Genomic DNA, 24,269 nt, shown 5'->3' on the forward strand with positions numbered 1-24,269 from the left:
GCCATTTTCCATTCGCCATCCAGTTCTTACAATACATACAATACATGGAGTTCTTCTTCTTGACACCTCTCCTTGACCTCGTGAAGTATTGCGCAATTATTATACTTATTTTACTTCTTGACCGACCGTCACCATATTCAAATAATTTCCGGTCAGTCGGACTGAAGTGAAAAAATTCTTCCTGTGAGAATTTTCAAAATTAAATCCTCGAGGTTTTACTTTGAAAGGCAGTACGACTACTTCCCTGCAGCGATCGCACTGTCGCTTGTTTACGTCCTAACGTCCCACGTCATTGCGTTCGATAGATTAGTGCGTACTGCGCGTTGCGTTGCGTGGCGTGGCGCGCGGGAACTTTGGTTATCGAACGGCAGAGTGCAGAGGGAAACAAGAGGTAGCTGGCGAGCAGCACATCGGACAGAAGCCTGTTCAAGCTCAACAGTACACGACAATACAGTAGAGTACATTAGACAACAGTAGACAGGTGAGTGGTCGGTGCGACTTGGTGTTGACTGCGACGCTAACAGGCTAAAGCTAACAGAGCGCCAGTAGAAGAAGTGTTGTAAGGAGCACCTTCTCATTTCAGAGGGGGCTCCCAGACACTAAACGACTCATGTTCATGTGTGAGATCGTTCACGGCGGCCTTGTTTTGCACGTTGTGTTATTGGAAACCGAGTTTGGAGTTTAGATTCGTTTATGTCTCCAGACAGTAGCCTGGTGTTGTGTTCAGGGCCCCTAAAGTCCCGGTTCCGTCCGTCAGGTCTGCAGAGCAAATGTCTGGTCGTGACGTCACTTTGCTCTTGCAGTCAACAGAACCTGGTCCACTTCCTGTACGGCCTGTGGAGCAGACCTCACGTCGGGACCATGGCCATGAGGAGCGAGGCCAGGGCGGACACACAGGTGGAGGAGGAGGAGGACAACTTTGGGCCGCAGCCTCTGTGCAGACTGGAGGTGAGTCATCACGGTCCTGGCAACTATTCAACAAAAGAACCTGACAGTTGGCGTTGTCCTGCCCCGGGTCCTCATCTGGTCCTCGAAGTTGAACAGATGATTGGACACGTGTTGGATGAGGCTGCTGCAGGTTGACAGTTGTAGTGCAGAGGGACAGGGTTCCTACGCAGTATGGGAAAAGTATGGAATTATTTGATTATTGTAATTCCAGGTATGTATGGGAAAAAAGAAAAGCGTTTATGGGAAAAATATTTGTGTTTCAAGACTGAAGTCTAAACAGACCTATGATCCCTGATCCTAACGATCAGTGATGAACGTCGCCATGGCGACACCCTCTCTGTACCTTCTACTGTCGCGACTGTATCTACAGAGCCGGAGTTCACTTGTGACTAAGAGGCGGAAGGGAAAGTAGTGCCTACCAACCAAGCGTTATTCAGATTCCCCTGGTGACAACTAGTTACTTTGTACTGTTGATGATAAAATACACACTGATCCAAAATTGCTGATTGGAGATATCATCTTTTAATATGACAATTAGTCCTAAAAAAGATAACTGAAGGTATTGGAAGTATCAATATTTCAATATCAAAATTGCACATCACAATAACTTCCTGGAGAAACTGTGACTTTGTGTGGATGAAGTGCAACATGATAGCTACACAGTCAGAATGTAATGTCACAGTTTGATTTTAAAATGATTTATTTACACCATAATATTTACTTATAATAATATTATATAAAATAACTAATGATATAAATGTATATAATAATATTTACTTAATAAACATCTAGCTACTTGTAGTCAGATGTCAAATACGGTCTGAAAAATGTACAGAGAAGAAGGAAATTTGAGTCTGGAAAAAGTCTGGGGTTTAAAAATGGAACCCGGAGAGGGAGGAGGCTGGGACCTGCCTTTTCTTTATCAACTGGTGCAGTTCCTGTTGAAAACCAGCATTTATAGTCAAGTATTTCGTACAGTCAGTCACTGCTGTTTAAGATAATAATAATAGTAATAACAGACCCCACGTGTAATTTAAAATGATTGCTGTGACACAAACACTCACTTTGCCAGGTCAAGGCCTGTCACGATAACTACTTTTTGTTGCATGATATATTGTGCCAGAAATTATTGCGATAAACAATATTATCGTCATTTTAAGACAATTTATTGATACTGAATCGTGTGAGCTTGGCTTACACGAGTTGTGTCACTGCTGAGAGAAATGTTATCCAAAGTTTACACTTGCGTTTAGGCCTCAGACAAAACAAGCAATTTGAAGACATGCATTTGGAAAAATACTAAGAAATCTATATTGTCTGACATTTTATAGACCAAACCGCTGATTTATTAATCATACGACGAGAACAGATGAGAGGACAGAAGCAGCGAGACTTTGCTGGACTGTTGTTGACAGTCATTCTTATGCCAACACACCAGGGCTGCATCTAACGATTATTTTCATTATCGATTAATCCGTTGATTGTTTTCTCGATTAATCAATTAGTAATTTGGTCCATAAAATGTTGAAAAAAAAGGCTCTTGTGTTTCCCAAAACCCCAAGATGATGTTTTGTTTTGTCCATACACCAAATGTATTCAGTTTACTGTCACAGAGGAACAAAGACACAAGAAAATATTCACATTTCAGAAGCTGAAATCAGAGAATTTTGACTTTTTTCATAAAAACTAATTGAACCGATTAATTGATTATCAAAATAATTAGCAACTAATTAAGTAACCAATAACTGTTGCAGCTCTTCAACACACATGCATGGAGACACAACGGCTGTTATTGAGGTCAATAAAAATGATTGAGTTCATATTCATTTATCGTACGATAAGTTGATAATGTAATTATCGTGACAGGCCTAGCCAGGTTCTCATGTACACATAGATGAAACTGTTAAAGGTGTTGCTATGATTGACATTGCGTTTTTCATCATTCATTCATACTGTGGATGGTTTGATCATTAAACGTCTTTATAAACGTTGTTATAGTCTCACAAGCTGTCATCCCAACGTTTCCCGTTGCAGCAATGTGGCATCAGTGCGAGTGACATCAAGAAGCTGGAGGAGGCGGGCTTCCACACGATCGAGGCCGTGGCCTACGCCCCCAAGAAGGAGCTGCTCAACATCAAGGGCATCAGTGAGGCCAAGGCCGACAAGGTTCTGGTAAGAAACCAGTTTCCCACAGTCATCCATGACCCGGCAGCAAACTGGTTCTTTTTAGAATGTTCATGCCGACTTGAGTGACTGTGGACAACGTTCACGTCCGGGTCTGTAAACGAGGGCCTCACCCTCACTTACCATCCACTAATCCGAGATTCTGTGGTCTGATTCCCGGTCATCAGTGGGCAAAACTCTGAACCCCACATTGCCCCTGACGGATGTGCCAGCAGTGTCTGAATGAGAGGCTGTATGAATGTGTTTGAATAGAAACGCCTACATGAATGCAGTCCATTTCCCATTCACTCGATTCGTTAGACTATATCTACCATGCCAAGTAATAGTAGTGAGAAGTGTGTGCTCTTGAGACCTTTATTCATCTTGTCCAGACTGAAGCTGCCAAACTGGTGCCCATGGGCTTCACCACGGCCACGGAGTTCCACCAGAGGAGGGCAGAGATCATCCAGGTCTCCACGGGCTCCAAGGAGCTCGACAAACTACTCCAAGGTCTGCACGCAAATCCCGAAATCCTCCTGGTCCTTAGTTTGTTAAAAAAAGAATCCCCATGCCCGGGTGGTGTTAGTGAACCGCTGTGTCCCTTGCAGGTGGGATTGAGACGGGCTCCATCACAGAGATGTTCGGAGAGTTCCGGACGGGGAAGACTCAGCTGTGCCACACGCTGGCAGTCACCTGTCAGGTGAGGAGGCGTTTTATTTTCAAAATGGAAACAAACCACTTGATTCAATGTGTTTTGAAGATGGTGTGAACATTCAACACGACTCGTTGTTGCGCAGCTTCCCATCGACCAGGGGGGTGGAGAAGGTAAAGCCATGTACATCGACACCGAGGGAACGTTCCGACCAGAGAGGCTCCTGGCCGTGGCGGAGAGGTGAGTGGAACGTGACGGCGCTGCTGCTGGAGAGTCCTGGCTCTGATGCGTCACGTGACCCGGGATCTGTCTGTGTTCAGGTACGGGCTGGTGGGCAGCGACGTCCTGGACAACGTGGCCTACGCCCGAGCCTTCAACACAGACCATCAGACCCAGCTGCTGTACCAAGCATCTGCCATGATGGCAGAATCCAGGTATACAATATAAACTGTATATATATCTATATACACAAGTATTAGCCATTGTACAACAAAATATGGAAAAAAATTAGCCAGAACAAATTAAGCAGAATATAACTGCAGAGAAAGTAGAGCAGCACTTTCTAATCAACTACTATGACGAGGCTTTTATCTGCATCTTGAATATGTCCTGGGTCTGGTGTGTATACCTGCAGCTCATACACACACTCCTCCCCCTCCCCCGGTGTGTCAGGTATGCTCTGCTGATCGTGGACAGCGCCACTGCTCTGTACAGAACAGACTACTCCGGGAGAGGAGAGCTTTCGGCGAGACAGGGACACCTGGGACGTTTCCTCCGCATGCTGCTCAGGCTGGCAGACGAGGTAAGACTCGCCTGGGACACTCATTTAGACTAACTGCTCGGTTCATCACTTTCATGATGAACTGGAATGATTTTGTGGCACGCACACACACAGATAGATCTTGTGTCTTTGGTGTTCACAGTGGTCCCCTGAGAGACACATTATCGACTCATAGCTTCGTACCCTCTAAACAGGACCTGTGATGTCATGTGCTGTAACTGTATTTGGACCCATTCATTCGTTTTATGAATTTATACCAAACAATGTTTTAAATGATGCGATCAAAAAGCTGCCAGCGCGGGATGAGGTGCGCACTACAACATGTCTGCAGTGTCGAAGCGTTGACGATGTAGGGCTGGTATATTGTGTCTGCTGGAATGTAAAAACGAATGTTGAGTGTTTATTCATCATACTTTTGTAATTGATTTTTGTCCTTGAAAATCAAGATAAGAAAGTAAAAAGCACATTGAGGCTATTTAATTCATGCAATGGTGAAAAAAAACCCTGTAAAATACCGGTTGTTGGGTTTTGGCCAACACTTTTAATTTCGGTGCATCCCTAGCAAAAGTTAGAACTCATCGCACTTTTTCCAGAGTAAGGTCGAGACTGTCAGACTCACCAAGGTCGTTTCTGTACCGAGTATTTCTTGTCTGATATGTCCCAACAGTTTGGCGTTGCCGTGGTGATCACCAACCAGGTGGTAGCGCAGGTGGACGGGGCAGCCATGTTCTCGGCGGATCCCAAGAAACCAATCGGTGGCAACATTATGGCTCATGCCTCCACCACACGGTGAGTGATGGTGTGTTTGTCTCCATCATCAGGAGATGGCTCGTCTCCCCAGCAACCACCGAAGATAGATATAGATATATATGGAAAAGCACCACTACCCAATTAACATGATATGAATAGACATACTGACCACTTCTGAATGTCTGGTTAAAGCCGGTTTATGCTCGATGGATCATGCAATACTTCTTGCTCTTACAGTCTGTACCTGAGGAAAGGCCGAGGAGAGACGAGGATCTGCAAGATCTACGACTCGCCCTGTCTGCCCGAGTCTGAAGCCATGTTTGCCATCAACGCTGACGGAGTGGGCGATGCCAAGGACTGAGTGGGCAGACGGGGGTCCACGTCTGGTGGTCCACGGCGTTTAATGATGACGGCCCTCAAACCAAGCCACAGACTGATGTTGATGATGGGCTTTTGGGATTTTGAGTTGCTTCACTGAGGCTGAGTCGATGAGACGGTCCAGGCTGCACATCTGGACCTCGTGCTGCAGCTGCGACGTGTGAAGATTTGTTTCGTGCTCAAGAAAGTTATGACATAGACTCTCATAATTGTGAGATGCATTATAATTATGATGCAATATCTCACGAGTTCTTCAAACCTTTAATGTCACATCTCATAATTATGAGATGCTACGTCATGATGACGGAAAATGTATTTTCTTTGTTGAAACTGATGCAGTTTCATAAGTGGAGTGGTAGAAAAGAAACTATTATAAAAAACTATTTGAAAGATATATTTTCTTTTGTTAATTTGATAAGAGTTTCTGTCGAGTGGTGTCTCTTTTGGACGTCCGGTGGTGAAGCTTCTTCGAGAAGGCAGTCGAAACATAATTGACTCACATTTCTCTGCAGCCACTCCAACACTGTTAGTTCCCTTCTGTTTGTCTGTACCAGAACCTATTTAAATTCCTTTTATTATTAAATTCATCTGTTAACATCATCATGGGAGGAGTTGACACTGTGAGCCGTCACACGTTAGACAAACCAGAGGAAGGGGAGGGTTTGGTAGTTAAATACACACAACTACGAATTTATAAGAAATGCAGAAACAGATCTCCTGAGGTCTTATTTTTGTTATCAGTATATTGTGGAAACAATCACTTCTGATATCCACTTGTCACAGCAAAGAGTAAATTCCTCAGAATAGAAAAGTCATTAGTGCTACGGAAGTGAATCTAGATGACCGCATTAGGATACTTTTCACAACCAAACAGAAAACTGTACACATTATTTTACTGACACTGCACCTGGTCCAAGTCTGGTGCGTCACTTCACTGGCTCAATCATCATGTGATCTGAAGTTTGAGCTTCACTGACAGTTGATGAAGATACCAAACGGACACTACACCAATGGAGTGTCAATAATCACTGACCAGTGTACGAATGAAAAATGTACAATACAAATAAAACTTCATTTATTAAGTGTTAAGTGCAATACATGTATTTATTGTATCAATTTCTGTAGCGTGGGTTTATTCTAAATGACCGAAATAATAGTTGGGTGCCAGACCTGAGAATGAAAAAAAAACAACAACCCAATCTGGCACTTTAAAATATTGGATGTAAACAATTTGGCCCAACAACCAACCTCGCTACGAGAATACACAACACAAAGCTCAAAACATCGAGGGGAATCATTAATTCAATTACAAACTAAATACTACAATCAAACAGGTGAATCAACTTCAAATGACTCCATTCACAGAGCGGCAATCATTCAACTAAAAATAAGTCCGAACATTAATGCCTTGATTTGAAAAAATTATAAATACATTTAAATAGAGAGCTTAAATATTGACCAGTGTTAGATATTGATCAGCTTTAAAAAAAAATCCTGCCTCTAGATCATTTTGTGTGTAATCGTCGGTGTCACCACGTCTTCAGTGTCTGTGGTGGCAAGATTCCAGATGTGTTCCACTGGAAATCTTTTTTCTTGTGGCATACTACAGACGGTCCTGTTGATCCCCACGACAGGTACCGTGACAGACTTGTTGGACACGTTTTCCAAAACTCAACTCATAAAAGAATGAATAAATTAAAATTATCTCCCCTCTGGTATCTAGACATGCAGATACATAACGAATTATTTGTCATCTCTAAAGGGAAGTTCAAATATATTTGCTTGTATTGTTTTTATGGGCTGAACTGATCCCGTTAGATTCACCTGTTGCTGCTGGATAATAAATGCCCGTGTTTAATCAATGATTTTTAGTTAAAAAGAAATTGTTTTCAAAGAATAGACACTACACTACAATCTATATTACTCACTGATACTGACTCAAAGCCTGCAAAAAATAAACAACCAGTTTCATTTCACAGTGACAGAATAGCAAAGATATCCACCAATGAGGGGAAATAAAATTTGTCTTCCGTACAGTACATCTGATTGGACGACCACATATCAGTGTCCTGACTAGCCAGTCAGTGCCCTCCAATGAATGACTCCATCTTCCAGACCTCGGTCGAAATTAATTCTTCACTTTGTTCTGACAGGTAAGACCAGAATTTAAGCCTCCAGTGTAGATGTTTCTTCCTCCTTGGAAACAAAGAAAATACAATAAATAGGAATCATTTATCTATGTGTATTTAGTGTTGTGTATTCTGAATATTTCACTATCATCAACTTGTTGTTTAGATCCTACTCCATCAAGGCTGTTTAAGGATGGGACCAACATATCTCTATTGACAGGCTACGTACCAAAGGCCTTTAAGGTGGCAGTAGTTAAACCTCTGCTCAACAACCGTACTCTGGACCCTGATATTTGAGCTAACTCAGGATTTAGAAAACATCATAGTACAGAAACAGAACTGCTGAAGGTTACCAACGACCTTCTCATGGCCTCAGGCAGTGGACATGTTTCTATCCTCGTCCTTTTAGATCTTAGTGCTGCATTTGATACCATTGATCACCAGATTCTGTTACAGAGACTAGAACACATTGGGATTAAAGGAACAGTACTAGAATAGTTTAAGTCCTACTCATCTGATAGATTTCAGTTTGTTAACGTTAACAACAAAACTTCCATTCATACAAAAGCTAGTCATGGAGTTCCACACAGTTCTGTGCCAGGACCGATACTTTTGACTTTATATATGCTTCCCTTCAGTCGATATTATCAGAAAGTACCAAATAAATTTCTATTGTTACGCAGATGATATCCAGCTGTATTTGGGCACATTCAGTATTTTTTGTACTGTAATTCATTACTGTTAGGATGTTTCCCAACAAGTCTGTGAAAAGACTCCAGTTAATCCAAAATGCAGCAGCACGAGTTCTGACAGGAGCCAGAAAAAGAGATCATATTTCTCATGTTAGCATATCTGCATTTGCTTCCTATAAAATTCAGAATAGAATTGAAAATCCTGCTCCTCACCAACAAAGCCCTTAATAATCAAGCTCCATCATATCTTACAGAGCTCATAGTTCCATATTATCCCAATAGATCAAAGTGTGTAAAAGGAGAATGTGAGTCAGAGCCTTCAGCCACCAGGCTCCTCTCCTCTGGAATCAGGGAGGCAGACTCCCTCTCTACATTTAAAGTTAGACGTGAAACCTTCCTCTTTATAAGGATTATAGTTAGAGCTGCTCAGGGGTTTACTCAACCATCTCTTAGTGATGTTGCTATAGGCCGAGACTGCTGGGGGAAGGTCAATCAGTCTGTCTCCAACTATTATTATTAACAAGATTCATTACATCTATAAGTTTCAGTATAATTATTATTATCATTATAAGGATCGGTCTGACAGAGCTTAAAACAACGGTTACACAACTATTGCTGGTCTCGCTCGTCTGTCCCCCATTTCTCTCTTCTTGTTCCACTCACAACTGAGACCTCAGTTTCCTGTTAAAAGGGAGTTTTTTCTCTCCAGTCTCAGAGCTGCTCATTGTGGGAACTGTTGGGGTTTCTCTTTAACATTGTGAGGTCTCCACCTCACTATGTAAAGTGCCTTGAGGTGATGTATGTTGAAATTTGGCGCTTTACAAATAAAATTGAGTTTGAATATTCAAAAATAAATATTTTTTACCTTAAACAAGTCTATATATTATGTAGTTTCATAAAATATCTGAAAAAATGTATTATCTGCTTTCAATGTTACACTGTCAATATTGGACAGCTACTGTAGAAAAAGAAGCATTTGGATGAATATCCTGTATCTGGGACATGATTATGAATCAGAGTTCATGAAGTGGGTGAGGTGTGCTCTCACATCATCACTGCCCGTTGACATGTTCAGAGCCAGCTCAGTCCAGTTTGTGGCCTCAGATGTGTTTCCCAGCTCCCTGTGACACTGTTGGCAAGACATTATGATGGTTAGTTTCATTGGGCATCATGCGAGAACTGTTCGTACGAACAGCTTTGGTCTTAAATCGAGCGTACGAGTGATTTAGGAGAACTTCCCCGCATTCACCATTTTTTTCATATTTTGAGATTTCTTAATTTACACTTTTCTGATAGATAGAAGCGTTTGATGAATCTGACGTGGCCTGTTTGTACGAACTCACGGTACGAGCAGATGTCGGAGAAATTAAGGATAAGAATACGAACATGTTCTTGCATGAGGCCCATTGTCTTCATAACAACAACAACACACTTGACAGTGAAGTAAAAAGAAAGATAACACCCTGATATGTTGGTCTATATCTTTTCTTATCGTTTTCCTAGAATTGCAGGTCGGTGATGGTCATGTGATATTGTATGTTCAGAACTGACTGAATCTTGTCTTAAAAAAGAAGGGGTACCAGTTATTCTACCATGGGTCAGTTGTGTTCAAATAGTCACAGTTCACCTCCCCGTGTGGTGTAGTGAATGAGTGCAGAGCGTCAGTGAGCGGCTCATGTACCTTTGCAATGTAAAGTCTCATCGTCTTGGAGAAACCTGGACTGAGTTCCTCTGCCTGGAAGTTACAACAACAAACAAGATAGTGTCATGTCGAATATGAATACAAGTGAAAAGCAGAATAACAGTTTAGATCCACTGAACACTAAGCAAAGTTCACCTTTGCATTGTGGGTGATTTGAGGGTTTTAGGACAACTACCATGTCACCACCACGTCTCTGATTATATTCCTGCCACAGAACCTTTGTTACAGGCTGAATATATCACAAATGATATTTTAAAAGGACACAATTAGGACTGCATTTTTATTCCCCAAGAAGAACATTGCAGCTGACAATAGAAGAGTACTGCACTCTTCTACCAGCTGGATGTCTCATGTTCATCCCTCAGCTCCAACTACAGATTGTAGCACGAAGTCACATTCCTTGTTGTTTATCTAATCATCAACTTCAAACTTGGCGGGTGTATTTCTAAGGACACCGGGAAATGCAGTGTTTAGGACTTTGGTTTCTCCACTTGGTGATGAGTTTGGGCAGATGTGAACACAGCCATCGTTCTCCTTCGTAGACTGCATCAACACTCTTACAGGAAGTGGTGTATGTCGGGTCAGAAACATATTCTGTGTGGTTCATTTGTGGTGGGAACACACAACTAAACACATATATATTGATCATCTTGTTACAGTGGCACCTGTCAATTGGGGGGATATATTGGATATCAAGTGAATGTTGATGTGTTGGAAGTGACAGGGGTCAGATGGTGGTGGCTGGTCGAATGGGTCAAAGCATCTGTAAACCTGCAGGTCCTGTTGGGCATTCCCAGTCTGGACAACCAGTGAACCGCAACACGTTCATGGGCGCACGGGACTCATCGATGTGCGTCGGGAATTGTCAGATCCCACTGGAGCACAAATTGGTGAAAGAGTGAAAGCTTCTTCTGATAGGAAGGTCTTTGGACAACGTGCCCATGCTGACCCCTGACCACCACCAACAGCGCCTACAATGGACATTAGTGGTGCAACGGATCATCATTGATCCGTGATCCGTTCGGATCAATATCTTCGGTTCGGCGCACATGTGATCCACGGATTGATTTATGAAAAAAAAAAAAATTGTGCGCATGTTCAGTCCACACACAGCGTGGTCATGGCGAGCGGAGGAACGGAGGAGCTTGAACGCCCCGCGTCATTTAAATCCCCTGTGTGGGAGCATTTTGGCTTCCCTGTCAAATATAATGAAGGAAAAGGGTTAGTGGATAAAACCGTGACGTGTGTAGGCACTGTGGCACAAGAAAGCCATATGACAGTGGAAACACATCAAGCATGGCCATGCATTTGAAGCGACATCACCCTGTTGTGCCCGCAGATAGGGTGCTTTGCACATGTAGTGAATTTGGCATCACAGAAGGGAATCTCAGTCAATAGGATGGAACGCCTCCTTGGGAGGATCAGGAAGGTGGTTTCCTACTTCCACCGAAGCACAACAGCTGCTCATGTGCTTGAGACAAAGCAATAAAATGCTTAAGCTGCCTACTCATAAGCTCATACATGATGTCCCAACAAGGTGGAACTCCACTTATATGTTGGAGCGTCTCTTTTTGGAGAGACCTTTGCCAGCAAAGACATGGACAGCAAGACTCCTGCTGACATCATCAAAGAGGAGGTGGCATCCTACCTGGCAGCAAGCGGCATTACAGTGGATGGTGATCCACTTACATGGTGGAAAAGCAATGAGTGTAAATATCCTCATATTGCCAAGATGGCAAGATGTTATCTCGCTGTGCCAGGCTCTTCAGTTCCTTCCGAGAGAGTGTTCTCAACAGCAGGGGACATAGTGACTGCAAAGAGGTCCACACTCTCCCCAGACAATGTAGACATCCTTGTCTTTTTGAAAAAGAATTTGAAATTATAAGCTCAGGTATGCTTTGCTTTCTTTCTTTTATTCTTCTTTGATGATGTGGACATAGGCTTTATTTCACTATCCATGTTTCAAGGAAGATGATGTGCCTTCATATGTTGCACTTTAAGTTGTTTTTTATCAATGGTCATTGGTCCATGTTTAAAGGAAGGAGATATGCATTTTTATGTTGCACTTTAAGTTGATTTTATATATTTTAATTTAATAATTTTAAAAAGTGTTAATAAACGAAAAGACACAACTTATGTTTATTTGTCTTGTCTTTTTTTTTTTTTTTTTTTGCTGATCCAAAAAATGATCCGATCCGTGACTCTGATCCAAGAAACGATCCGAACCGTGAGTTTTTTGATCCGTTGCACCCCTAATGGACATGTGAGCAATGGAACTGGACCATGGACCAGTGGAATAAGGTGGCCTGGTCTGATGAATCAAGTCTGTTGCGTGTGTGTCGCTTGCCACCAGGATGTACTATTGGAAAATGGTTGTGTGATGCTTTGGACAACGTTCTGCTGGGAAACCTTGTGTCCTGCCTTTCATGCGGAGGTTCGTTTGACCGTGGCAGAGTTCACCCCTTCATGGAAACAGTATTCCCTAATGGCTGTGGCCTCTTTCAGCAGGATGATGAGTCCTGCCACACTGATATAACGCTTCAGGAACGGTTTGAGGAACACAACGAGTTCATGGTGTTGACTGGGCCTCCAGTTTTCCATGATTTCAATCCACTGGGGCATCTGTAGGACGGACTGATCTGATCAATGGAGGGATCACCTCCCAACTTACAGGACTTAAAGGGGCAGTAAGCAATCTTAATCCAATACCCTTTTTGTAAAAATCTGCAAATATTTCCTCGCGGTCCGCTAGCTGTCGGTTCTGCGTGCGTCAGAAAAAAAAATCAGTTTTTTCGGCTCAGCGCTGGTTCCTTGAAATTGAACACAAAACAGATGGTGCGGACCTCACCACACAACACTGCGAGTGTAGTCTGTAAACATCACTCGCTGACACCTTAACAGACCTGCTAGCAGGTGGGGCTACGATTAAGGGGGTTTGGTCTACTGGTCAGTGTTGTTAGAGGTCGGGAGTTTGAGGCCCGGTCAGTGCAGTAAAATAATCAGCAACGACAAAGAGACAAGCTTCCTCCAAAATCACTTATTGCCTCTTTAAACGATCTGCTGCTAACGTCCTGGTGCCAGATACCACTGAGTCCATGCCTACAGAGCAGGACTACAGGTTTGACCTGGATCGACACTGAAGCAAGTCTTCTTGTTGTTATTTGGGCCACACACATCTGACCAATGAATGAATTAATTATTCTCAGTGAGGCATTTTATTTTACCTGAATTCTTTTGGAAAATGCAACAGGTTAATTGCAGTCTGTGGACCTGTACCTTGAGGAAGTTCTCGAGGGCTTCATGTAGTGTGGAGGAGGGGGGGCTCTGGTAGAGGGCAGCAGCCGCCTTCCTCTCCAACCAGTCCAGAGTTGCTACCTGCAGAGACACAAACAGCTGAAACACTGACTTCAGACGTATTAGATGTGTTTACAGTTGGATATTAGGATGAGCAAATTACTCCTGGTAAGAGCAGTCAACGGATCAGCAACAGCACCGCCCTCTGTCTCACCTCATAGCACCATCGACCCAGCAGGTAGAAACACATGGGGTCATCATCTCTCAGTGCCATAGCACGGTCTAGATGCTCCTGGGGGGGAAACATATCAGTCAACTAAACAATAATGCCAAAGTTTAAACATTAAGATGATCATTCATCCTACAAATAAATCCAGATATCTCCACCCATCCATCCTGTCCGGGGTTTAGCTTGTTTAATGACAACTCGTCCAAAGTTAATCGGAGGACAGACCCGTTTCTGGATTCATTAGAAGGATGTGCACCACATTAACAGCCTGGATTCTGGATTGTTTTAGTGTCTGTTGATAAAAGTCACATCTTCAGGGAAGGTATAGATGGAGAGTGCACGTCAGACACCCAAAATGACAAACCCAGCACATGTGGTGCTGTTATCAAGGTGAGAGCATTCGGGCCAGTAACTCCCACATCGAACATCACACATTTCAAAAATGTACATCATGTGCTCCCTAAGTTGAGCTCAAACTCTTGATAAGCACACATCTGCCTTGTTTTTTTTTTTGCAAAATTGTGAAAAGTACTAAACCCCTTTCAAACTCTTCCCAGGCTGTTAGTCCACTCTACATGACTCATGATCAAAAATGATTTAGACTATTGTGTGAACAGTTAGGAACCTTCTTGACCTTTTATTGTGGCCAGCCTAAGGCACACCTGTGCAATAATCATGCTGTCTAATCAGCATCTTCATATGCCACACCTCTGAGGTGGATGGATTATCTTGTGCTCACTAACAGATTTAGACAGATTTGTGAACAATAATTGAAAGAAATAAGCCTTTTGTGTACGTAGAAAAAGTCTTAGATCTTTGAGTTCAGCTCATGAAAAATGGGGGCAAAAACGAAAGTGTTGCATTTATAATTTTGTTCAGTAGATATATACATATACACTGCGTGCACGATTATTAGGCAAGTTTTTTTTTTGAGGATTATTTTATTATTGAACAACTACAGCGCTTTCGCTCAATCCAACTGTTAATAAAGCTCAAACCTTAATATTTAAGAAAGTAAAAGTGAAGTTTTGTCTTTCTTAAGAGAATATCTCAGTGTGCAGAATTATTAGGCAAATACTGGTGCGCAGAATTATTACGCAACTAAATGAAAAATGAATATTTTCCCATCTCACTTGTTTATTTTCATCTGTTAAAGTGAAAATAATGAACAAACAACTCTAAACATACAAATAAACATTTCTAACATTTCCAAAAAAGAAATCAGTGACCAATATAGCCACCCTTCTTTTCAATAACCGTCACAAGCCTTCCATCCATGGAGTCTGTCAATTTCTTTATCTGATCTGACGATTAACTTTTCGTGCAGCAGCAACCACAGCCTCCCAGACACTGTTCAGAGAGGTGTGCTGTTTTCCTTCATGGTAAATCTCCCGTTTAAGAAGAGCCCACAAGTTCTCAATATGGTTTAAGTCAGGTGAGGAAGGGGGCCATGTCACGTTCCTGTCATCTTTAAGGCCTTTACTGGCAAGCCATGCAGTGGAGTACTTTGATGCATGTGATGGAGCATTGTCCTGCATAAAAATCATGGTCTTCTTGAAAGATGCAGGCTTTTTTCTGTACCACTGCGTGAAGAAAGTGTCCTCTAAAAACTGGCAGTAGTTCTGGGAATTGATTTTTAGTCCATCTTCAACCCGAAAAGGTCCAACTAGCTCATCTTTAATGATACCAGCCCATACCAGAAGCCCAACTCCACCTTGCTGGCGTCTGAATCGAAGTGGAGCTTTGTGCCCATTACTGATCCAGCCACGGGCCCATCCATCTGGTCCATCAAGAGTCACTCTCATTTCATCAGTCCATAAAACCTTTGAAAAATCTGTCTTCAGGTATTTCTTGGCCCAGTCTTGACGTTTCAACTTATGTGTCTTGTTCAATGGTGGTCGTTTTTCAGCCTTCCTTACCTTGGCCATGTCTCTGAGCACTGAACACCCTGTACTTCTGGGTACTCCAGGTGGGTTACAGTTCCGGAATATGCCAGCACTGGAGGACGATGGGTTCCTAGTAGCTTAACGCTTGACTCTTCGTAAATCTTTGGCAGTTAATTTGCGTCTTTTTTTCTCTACACGTTCCTTTCGACCCTGTTGACTTTATGCAACAAAACGTTTGATAGTTCTGTGATCACGCCCCAATATCTTAGCAATGCCAAGCGTGCTGCATCCACCTGAAAGATTTTTTACAATTGTTGACTTTTCAGAGTCAGTCAAATCTCTTTTTGGGACCATTTTGCCTAGGGAAAAGAAGCTGCCTAATAATTATGCACACCTTGATATAGGGTGTTGATCTCCTTAGGGCACACCCTCCCTCATTACACAAATACACATCACCTGATTTGCTCAAATCCATTAAGCACTCAAGTTTATACAGGTTGGAGTTGGAAAATATGCATAAAAATTATGATATGGTCAAAATACTCACTTGCCTAATAATTGTGAACGCAGTGTATATATGAACACTAGGGATGGGACGATACAGTGATCTCACGATTATTTTTTTTATATACAATGTGAGGTTTGCGATGTGATATCAACACGATTCGATATTAACAGTTCAGTTACGTATGAATATTCCGAACTGATATTTAATATTCAGCCATTTCTAACACAAAATAAATTCAAAGCCTAAATTAAACTGGCAGGAAACGGCCAGGGGCGAACCCATGGGCTCCAAGTGAGCTAACTGACGCCCCAGCATCGCGCTTATTTTTGTAGAGAAAAATCAAATAATCCACATTTTCTGGAGACAGCAGACCCTACCCTTGGGAGGTTACAATTTCCTCTGCGGTTGTGAAGATGCGCTCGCTGGGCACAGATGTTGCAGAGATCGAAAGGTTTATGGCTTTGGCTGTAGCGGCGAGCACAAGAAAGCTAACCAGAGTCACGTCTGCATACAGCTCGCCAGAATACCGACCGATGTCTTTCAGTATGGCGCGCTTCAAACTCGCTATGACGGGGGAATCCCCCACATGGGGGGTGAAGGCTCTGTTGCATACAATGCCAACTGCGCCCTCTGATGTCTAAAGTGTGTAATAATGACAGGGATATTTTTTTTATCGTCACCCCAGATCAGCTTGTTATACCAGGAAATATCGCTTTATCCTTTTCTGACTGACGAAATGGATCGTAACATTTTTGAATTGAACTTCGATTGTTTTTCCTATCCCTAATATACACAATTTTAGATTCTTGAAGGAGGGTCACAACGTTGTGTCCATCTGAATGAGGCACAAATGACTGTGCCGGATTTTACCTTCAGTATGTGGCTGCTCTTCAGTTTGCCATGCATGCTGTCATTCTGGGAGCTCAGTCCTGTCAGCACCGCAAACCTGGAGCCAAAAACACAAGAAGCGACACACCAAAACCCGAACCCCTGACCTCTATCCACATGGGCACTGGTGGGACAAGATCTACACAGAGCTAAATCCCAGAAAGTGTGACTTCATTATCATCTTACCACTTGTGACAGTCCGCGTTCAGGCCGTTTTTCTTCAGGGCCAGCTCCGCCTCCTCACGACCTGCAACACCAGCTCACAGTTTAATCCCAAACTCTATTGAAGGTGTCGTATTTCCCTCTTCAGTAGGGTCCCTGTGTTCTAGCAGGGTCTGCAAGCAGTTATGCACTTCGTAATGTGTTTTTTCTCAAATGTCTTGAGTGTTTTTTTTATCTACGTTTGTTTTACTCTATTTGAGTAAACAGTTTTTATAATAATCTTTATCAGGTTGTGTTAGTATGTGTGTGTGTGTGTATGTCAATTACCTTGTTGTGCATAGGTCCTCTTCTTTTGTTTGTCCTCAGTGGCCCCGTACATATCACTGTAGGCCCGAGCCAGTCTCCATAGAAACTCCCTGCTGTCTCCATACTGCAAACACGGAATCAGAAAACCATCCGTCACTTTCTCTGTGTGCGCGCTGGTGTGTGTATTACTATGATTGTAATGATAACAACCAGTCTGACACTGTCACTATGTCTGCTCATTGTGGTAACTGTGATACAGGACTACACCTTTTATTAGAGTGCCTTGAGATGATGCATGTTGTGATTTGAAAGTATTTAATAATCAATGATTCTAATTTCTATATAAACAATCATTCTTTGATCATGATTTTTTTCCCCATCACGTCAACAGTGAGTCAGGGTCCCGTTACTGACCTCCGTTCTGTTGTCCAGCAACAGTCGAAACCCCTCTGCCTTCAAACTGGCGTCTCCTGTGTGGAGGATGTCACTCTGAGCCAGGAGGAGAGCCAGCTCTCCACTTGGAACTGTGGTCGCCAGCTGCATCCTCCCTTCCACCTCCTCCTCTTCTTCCTCCTGCAGCTCCCTGTCTTCATCCACCTCCTCTTCCTGAGAGTCTTCCTGGCGGAGGGTCAGGACTGTGGCACAGCTCCGGTCTTCCTCCTCCTCATCAGACTCCTGCTCTGGCCCCGGCTCGCCCTCCTCTCTGTCTGTGTCCTGGTCTGTGTAGTCGGACTCAGCATACGCTGTGGAGTACCTGGAACATAAACGGACCGTCATCTGGTATTTATGGAGTATTCTTTTAGCTGGGGGAAAGATGGAAATGTTTTCATGACACCACATTTACCATGTCACACTTCAGATAATTGACAACGTTAGAAATGTGTGAAAAACATATATTTTTTATTTTCAAAAGATTCGACAAACAATGAATGCTGCTTTTAAAATCATACTGGTGATCAATCGTATACAATAAGCACTATCAATGCCAGCTCATACCCTCCTTCGCTGGTCTCCTCGTGTGCGCTGGCCTGGCCCTGGCTGGCAGTGAAGTAGAGGGAGCTGGAGCTGGTGGACTCGGTGCGCTCTCTGTGGACAAGATGGCGGCGCCTCCGTACCCGCTGACTGTCCTCCACTCCCTTTCTGAATGTGCATTACAGATGGAACATGAACGGACTGATCGAAAGACTCAAATACAAGCGAAAGACTTTTGATACCTACTTTAACACAATTTGTATATGAATATACATGATCATAACACGTGCACGTGTTTCCTCCTTATGTTGTTGTGTCTTCATTGTCTGGATAAATCTGAGTGTTTTGATGCAGAGCTTTATCTTTTAATCATCAAAAATAACTGGACAGACCTTGAATGAAGACATACTGTATGTCATTCATACTCTACATGTCATTCAAATAGCATTGAAAAACTGTTTCAATGTAAAAACGACAACATGCCAGCCTATAATTCAGCCTGAAACTGAACCACTGGAGATCATAAGAAGTGAGTAGTCTACTGTTTTAAAGAGAAACACTCTGGGTGCAGTTTTTGGATTTGAACCATGTAGTGAAAACTAAATATGATTTTGTTTTAATGATCTGTTAGTATGACATGCTCAGGAGGCTCAGTGAGGCAGGTTCTGTCCGGTTCATGACACGGTCTCTCACTTCACGTCCTGGATGATCTGCAGGGCGATGCCGTGCAGGCCGCCCCTCAGCTCGGCCACCTCGGAGCGCAGCGAGGCCACGCAGCTCAGCACCTGGTCCAGCTGGTTCCTGAGCTCCAGCTGCTGTTCTGGGGACAGGCCCTGCACCACCGCCTCCACCGCGGCCAGAGCCTGCTGCTGGGCCTCCGCCTCTGGAGACCGAGAGAGGGAACACATGTTCCTCTTACATATATATATATATATCTACAAGCACTCTGATCCCCAAACGTTCACCCACCCTCTTCACATGAACATCCATATGGAGGCAGTGGAAGCAGACTGAGAAGGTGCATTCAGACCCACTCACCTTTTCTCCACAATTTGTTGTGTTGCAGCCATGTGCTGACAAAGTATGGAGTTCAAAGTCTGAATACTGATGTGATATTACAGTTGTTCTTTTTTTAATATATTAAAATATAACGATGTCTAACGTTCTGTTTTGGCTCTGTCATCGTGGGGCGTTGTGAGAAGATTGGTGAAAGGGAAATGTAATTAAACAATTTGAGGCTGCAACATAACAAAATGTGCCAAATGTTAACTTGCTGACATAAACGAGCATTCATTAGTACATTTGACAGAAGCCATTACCAATCTTAATCAAGCATCTCACACACACGCACACCAGAGCTGCAACAGTTAATCGATAAGTAATCAATTACTAAATTAATTGCCAACTATTTTGATAATCGATTCAAGTAGTTTTTATGGGGGTTTTTTATGTTAAATGTGAATATGTTCTGGTTTCTTTGCTCCTCTGTGACAGTAAACTGAATTTATTTGGTGTGTAAACGAAACAAAACATCATCTTGGGGTTTTGGGGAAACACGACAGACATGTTTCACCAGTTTATCACATTTTATGGACCAAACAACTAATAGATTAATCGAGAAAATAATCGACACACACACACACACACACACACACACAGACTCTCTCTCTCTCTCTCTCTCTCTCTCTCTCTATCACACACACACACACACTCTCTCTATCTATCTCTCACACACACACACACACACACACACACACACACACACACACACACACACACACACACACACACACACACACACACACACACACACACACACACACACACACACACACACACACACACACACACACACACACACACACACACACACACAATCTCTCTCTCTCTCTCTATCAGTGGTGGGACCGGGGGAAAACTCCCATCAAGCAGCTTTGTCAACAGTACACTCTCAATGTTTCTCGGGACATTACCAAGTCTTTGCAAAATCTAGAAAAGACCATAGTGGACCAGCAGAGTTCTTCTGAGTCCGCGGGGAATCAGGGGTGTGTTGACGACAGTAGGAAGGGAAAGGCCGTCTTGGCAAACCTACTGGGTTTGAAGGCACAGGGGGCTCTGATTCGGTCCCGTTTCCAGAGCGCTGCGCTGATGGACTGACCGACAAAGTTTTTCTTCAGCCTGGAGAAGAAGAATGGACAGAGCAGAATGATCCACGCGCTGCGTTCGGCGGGGGGACAGCAGCTCACCACGGCGACGCAGATCAGGGAGAGAGCCATGGAGTTCTACTCCGACCTGTTCAGTACAGAGTACACAGAAGATGACGAGGCCTTCAGCGTGGGCAGGGGGCCTGCCCACAGTTTCTGGGGACGACAACCGGGAGCTGGAGGGGCCCCTGACTGAAGAGGAGGTTTTCAGAGCACTACAGAGCATGCAGGGGGGTAAAGCCCCTGGCATCGATGGTCTCCCGCCAGAGTTCTACAAGACTTTCTGGGAGGAACTGAAAACAGACATTATGGATGTGTTCACCGAAAGTTTTGGGGACTGCTCGCTTCCGCAGAGCAGCAGGAGGGCAGTGTTAACCCTCCTCCCTAAGAAAGGCGACCTGATGGACATAAAGAACTGGAGGCCGGTCTCTCTGCTGTGTTCGGATTAAAAACTGCTGTCCAAGGTCCTGTACTCCCGGCTGAAAAAGGTGATGGACCGGGTCATCCACAGGACCCAGACCTACTGTGTGCCCGGCAGGTCCATTGTTGACAATGTGTCTTTAGTCCGGGATCTTTTGACCGTCTCTGGTTCATTGGGTTTAGATGCTGGGCTAGTTTCATTGGATCAGGAAAAGGCTTTTGACCGGGTTGAGCACCAGTACCTGTGGAAAGTGCTTGAAAGGTTCGGCCTCAGCCCTGGGTTCATCCCCAAGATAAAGTTGATGTATGGGAACATTGAGAGTGTGCTGAAAATTAATGGTGGTTTGTGTGAACCTTTCAAAGTGACCAGGGGGATAAGGCAGGGCTGCTCGATGTCGGGTATGTTATACGTTTTGTCTATTGAACCAATGTTGCCCAATGTCCGCTCATCCATCAATGGCCTGGCTTTACCTGGGTTTGATACGCCTTTTACTGTGTCAGCCTATGCAGACGACATTATAGTTTTTACGAAGAGTCAAAACGATGTGGATAGCTTAGGACACATTGTTGAGGCTTTTCAGAAGATCTCAGAGGCCAAAGTGAACTGGGCCAAGAGTGACGCCTTGGCTGTGGGGAAATGGGCGGGAGGTCTCCCTCAACTTCCGGGTGGGTTGGCCTGGCAGAGAGGGGGTTTAAAGTACCTGGGGGTTTATCTAGGGGATCAGGGAACCACAGCAATGAACTGGGAAGGGGTGGTGGGCAAAGTGGAGGGAAAGTTGAATAAATGGAGGTGGCTGCTTCCCCACATGTCTTACAGAGGCAGGGTGCTTATCATAAACAACTTGGTAGCATCCAGCCTCTGGCACAAACTGAAATGTATGGAGCCCCCTGCTGGTCTTTTAAAGAGTATCCAGTCGATCATCCTAAAGTTTTTTTGGGACGATCTACACTGGACTCCTCAATGTGTTTTGTACCTGCCAAAGGAGGAGGGTGGGCAGGGATTGGTGGACTTAGTGAGCCGGACTGCTGCTTTTAGACTCCAGTTCGTACAGAGGTTTTTATTTGGGACTGATGATGTTGTATGGAAGCCAGTGGCCAGCACCATTTTGAGGGGGGTAGCAAGTCTGAACTCGATGCTTCATTGTTCTTAGTGGACTGTAGTTTTGTCCCTTTGTGTAAACTGCCTCACTTTTATCAAGGACTTTTTACAGTGTGGAGACTTTTTAAGTGGTCCAGACTAGGACCTGCAGCGTCTCTGTTCTGGCTCCTGGAGGAGCCCCTGGTGTGGGGGGCCCGGCTGGATCTCCACGATGGCAGCAGACCCGGACTCACCGACAGGCTAACGGGAGCTGGAGTGACGAAACTTGGGGGGATTGTGGAGGCTGCTGGTCCTGGTCTCCAGAACACGGAGGGAGTGGCCTCCCTGCTGGGCCTGAGGTCGGCTCGCCACACCAGGACAATTCTGAACGAGTGGAACAACAGACTGGACAGTGGGGAGAAGGAGATGCTGCAGGACTATTCTGAGGGAACTGAACCCCCCGACTCGGGGGACCCTTTTCCAGACATTGGTTTTTCCGTACGTCATGCTGACCCACCGGACACTGCTGCTGACTTTCACATGCAAACTGGGAAAGGTTTGTACAGACACTGTGTTCTGGCCACTCACAGGAAGTCGCTGGGTGGGAGGAAGGACATGGTCTGGAAGGACAGACTTCCACGGGAAAGAGCCGGTGTGGAGACTCTTGTGAACAAGAGATCTGGAGACCTGCAGTGGAGGATCCTCCACGGGGCTCTGGCGGTGAATCTCTTTCTGTCCAAGATAAATCCCACCGTGTCCTCCACATGTCCATTCTGTCCACACACGGAGACCATCGTTCACTGTTATCTGGACTGTCACAGACTCAAACCTCTTTTTAACATGTTAAAAACCGTGTTTTTCGACTGTGGGGAAATGTTTACGGAGACTGCATTTATTTTTGGTTCTCTCTCTCTCTCTCTCTCTCTGGCTACAGAAAACAAGATGCTGCAAAGTGGCAGTTGCTGAATTTTGTGGTTGGTCAGGCCAAGTTGTCGATTTATAAAAGCAGGAAAAACAAGATAGGAAATGTGTCCGGACACGAGTTGACACACATGTACGTGTCTCTGGTGAGAGCCAGAGTGAGAGTGGACTTCAGGTTCCTCTCTGATGAACGACATGCAAGAGTTTTTGAATCAGTGGTGTTTCACCACGTCTGTGTTCAGTGAAGGAGGGAGAGCTCATCTTTCACTCTGTGTTTATGACCTGATTTATTCTGGTTTTCTGTTATTTCATTTGTAGAGGACCGTGATGTTCTCTGGTAAATTTTAAATAAACATTGTGTTTTAAAAATCTCTCTCTCTCTCTCTCTCTCTCTCTATCACACTCACACACACTCACACACACACACGGTGACAGGCAGAGCCAACCCACCCTGATCATCCAGCGGCTCCTCCCGAGGCGGCCCGTCCCACAGAGGCGGCCCGTCCCCGTCCAGCTCCACTCTCTGTCTCTGTCTCTGCCATCGTCTCTTGATGAGCTCTCTGTAAACGATAAAGGCGATCAGGCCGACGCCGGCTGTGGCTCCGACAGCCAGCCCGACCAGCCCGCTCCTGCCGAGCGGCGTGTTCATCCCTCCCGGCCAAGCGGACACGTTAATGTGGCTCACTGGCAGACGCCACCGACATGCCTCCCGCCCTGACCGCCCGCGACAAGCTTCGGGCTAACGTGCATGCCCGCGGCCGGACTGCAGCCTCTGTCGACCAGGCCGACACACCGGGCCCGTTAGCCTAGCGTCATTAGCCTGTCGGTGTTCGGGTTAGAATACGGCACACGGACCACGGACCACCTTTAATCCGACGGACGATGTCAGCGATGCTACCCGTGATACCAGAGCTCCAAACTCCGAGGCGCGTGTCCACAAAACGAAACGAGCTTGTCTCGATCTATCGAAGTCACGTGACCAACGACGTCTGACGCTTCGCTCCACACACACCCACGTGACTGCCTCGAATTCAAATGTCTACAAATGCGCCCTCGTGCGTTTGTTGAGGTGTACTGCGTTGTGTTGACGTGTGTAGCGCGGCGTGAGTCAGGAGCTACAGTTCACCGCGGAGGACTTGCGGTGGTTGAGCTAACTGCAGCTTTAACTCTGCTTTTCCGTCCTACGAAGCTGCTTATCCTCTTACC

General features: G+C 44.5%; 2 protein-coding genes across 3 annotated transcripts; one reads left to right on the top strand and one right to left on the bottom strand.

Moving 5' to 3' along the window:
- Nucleotides 1–252: 252 nt before the first annotated feature.
- On the top strand, nucleotides 253–6,761 carry rad51 (RAD51 recombinase). 2 transcript variants are annotated; one of them, XM_047328399.1, is made up of 10 exons: nucleotides 253–481; nucleotides 758–948; nucleotides 2,983–3,120; nucleotides 3,504–3,621; nucleotides 3,720–3,811; nucleotides 3,909–4,003; nucleotides 4,084–4,197; nucleotides 4,436–4,565; nucleotides 5,212–5,333; nucleotides 5,532–6,761. In XM_047328399.1, exons 2-10 carry the CDS (start codon nucleotides 862–864, stop codon nucleotides 5,653–5,655), a joined length of 1,020 nt encoding a protein of 339 aa, XP_047184355.1. In that variant the 5' UTR covers nucleotides 253–481; nucleotides 758–861; the 3' UTR covers nucleotides 5,656–6,761. The 2 variants fall into 2 exon arrangements, with proteins under 2 accessions (XP_047184355.1, XP_035472912.1); XM_035617019.2 differs by having other exon boundaries at nucleotides 804–948.
- Nucleotides 6,726–24,096, bottom strand: rmdn3 (regulator of microtubule dynamics 3). The gene is made up of 12 exons (XM_035617018.2): nucleotides 23,514–24,096; nucleotides 19,134–19,323; nucleotides 18,465–18,608; nucleotides 17,883–18,222; nucleotides 17,490–17,592; nucleotides 17,187–17,247; nucleotides 16,983–17,058; nucleotides 13,704–13,781; nucleotides 13,472–13,570; nucleotides 10,175–10,228; nucleotides 9,542–9,622; nucleotides 6,726–7,868 (listed from the first exon to the last, which is right to left on the bottom strand). The coding sequence occupies exons 1-12, from the start codon at nucleotides 23,710–23,712 to the stop codon at nucleotides 7,839–7,841; spliced, it is 1,455 nt and encodes a 484-aa protein (XP_035472911.1). The 5' UTR covers nucleotides 23,713–24,096; the 3' UTR covers nucleotides 6,726–7,838.
- Nucleotides 24,097–24,269: the final 173 nt, after the last annotated feature.

Source organism: Scophthalmus maximus, chromosome 18 (assembly GCF_022379125.1).
Source record: "Scophthalmus maximus strain ysfricsl-2021 chromosome 18, ASM2237912v1, whole genome shotgun sequence".
Lineage (NCBI taxonomy): Eukaryota > Metazoa > Chordata > Actinopteri > Pleuronectiformes > Scophthalmidae > Scophthalmus > Scophthalmus maximus.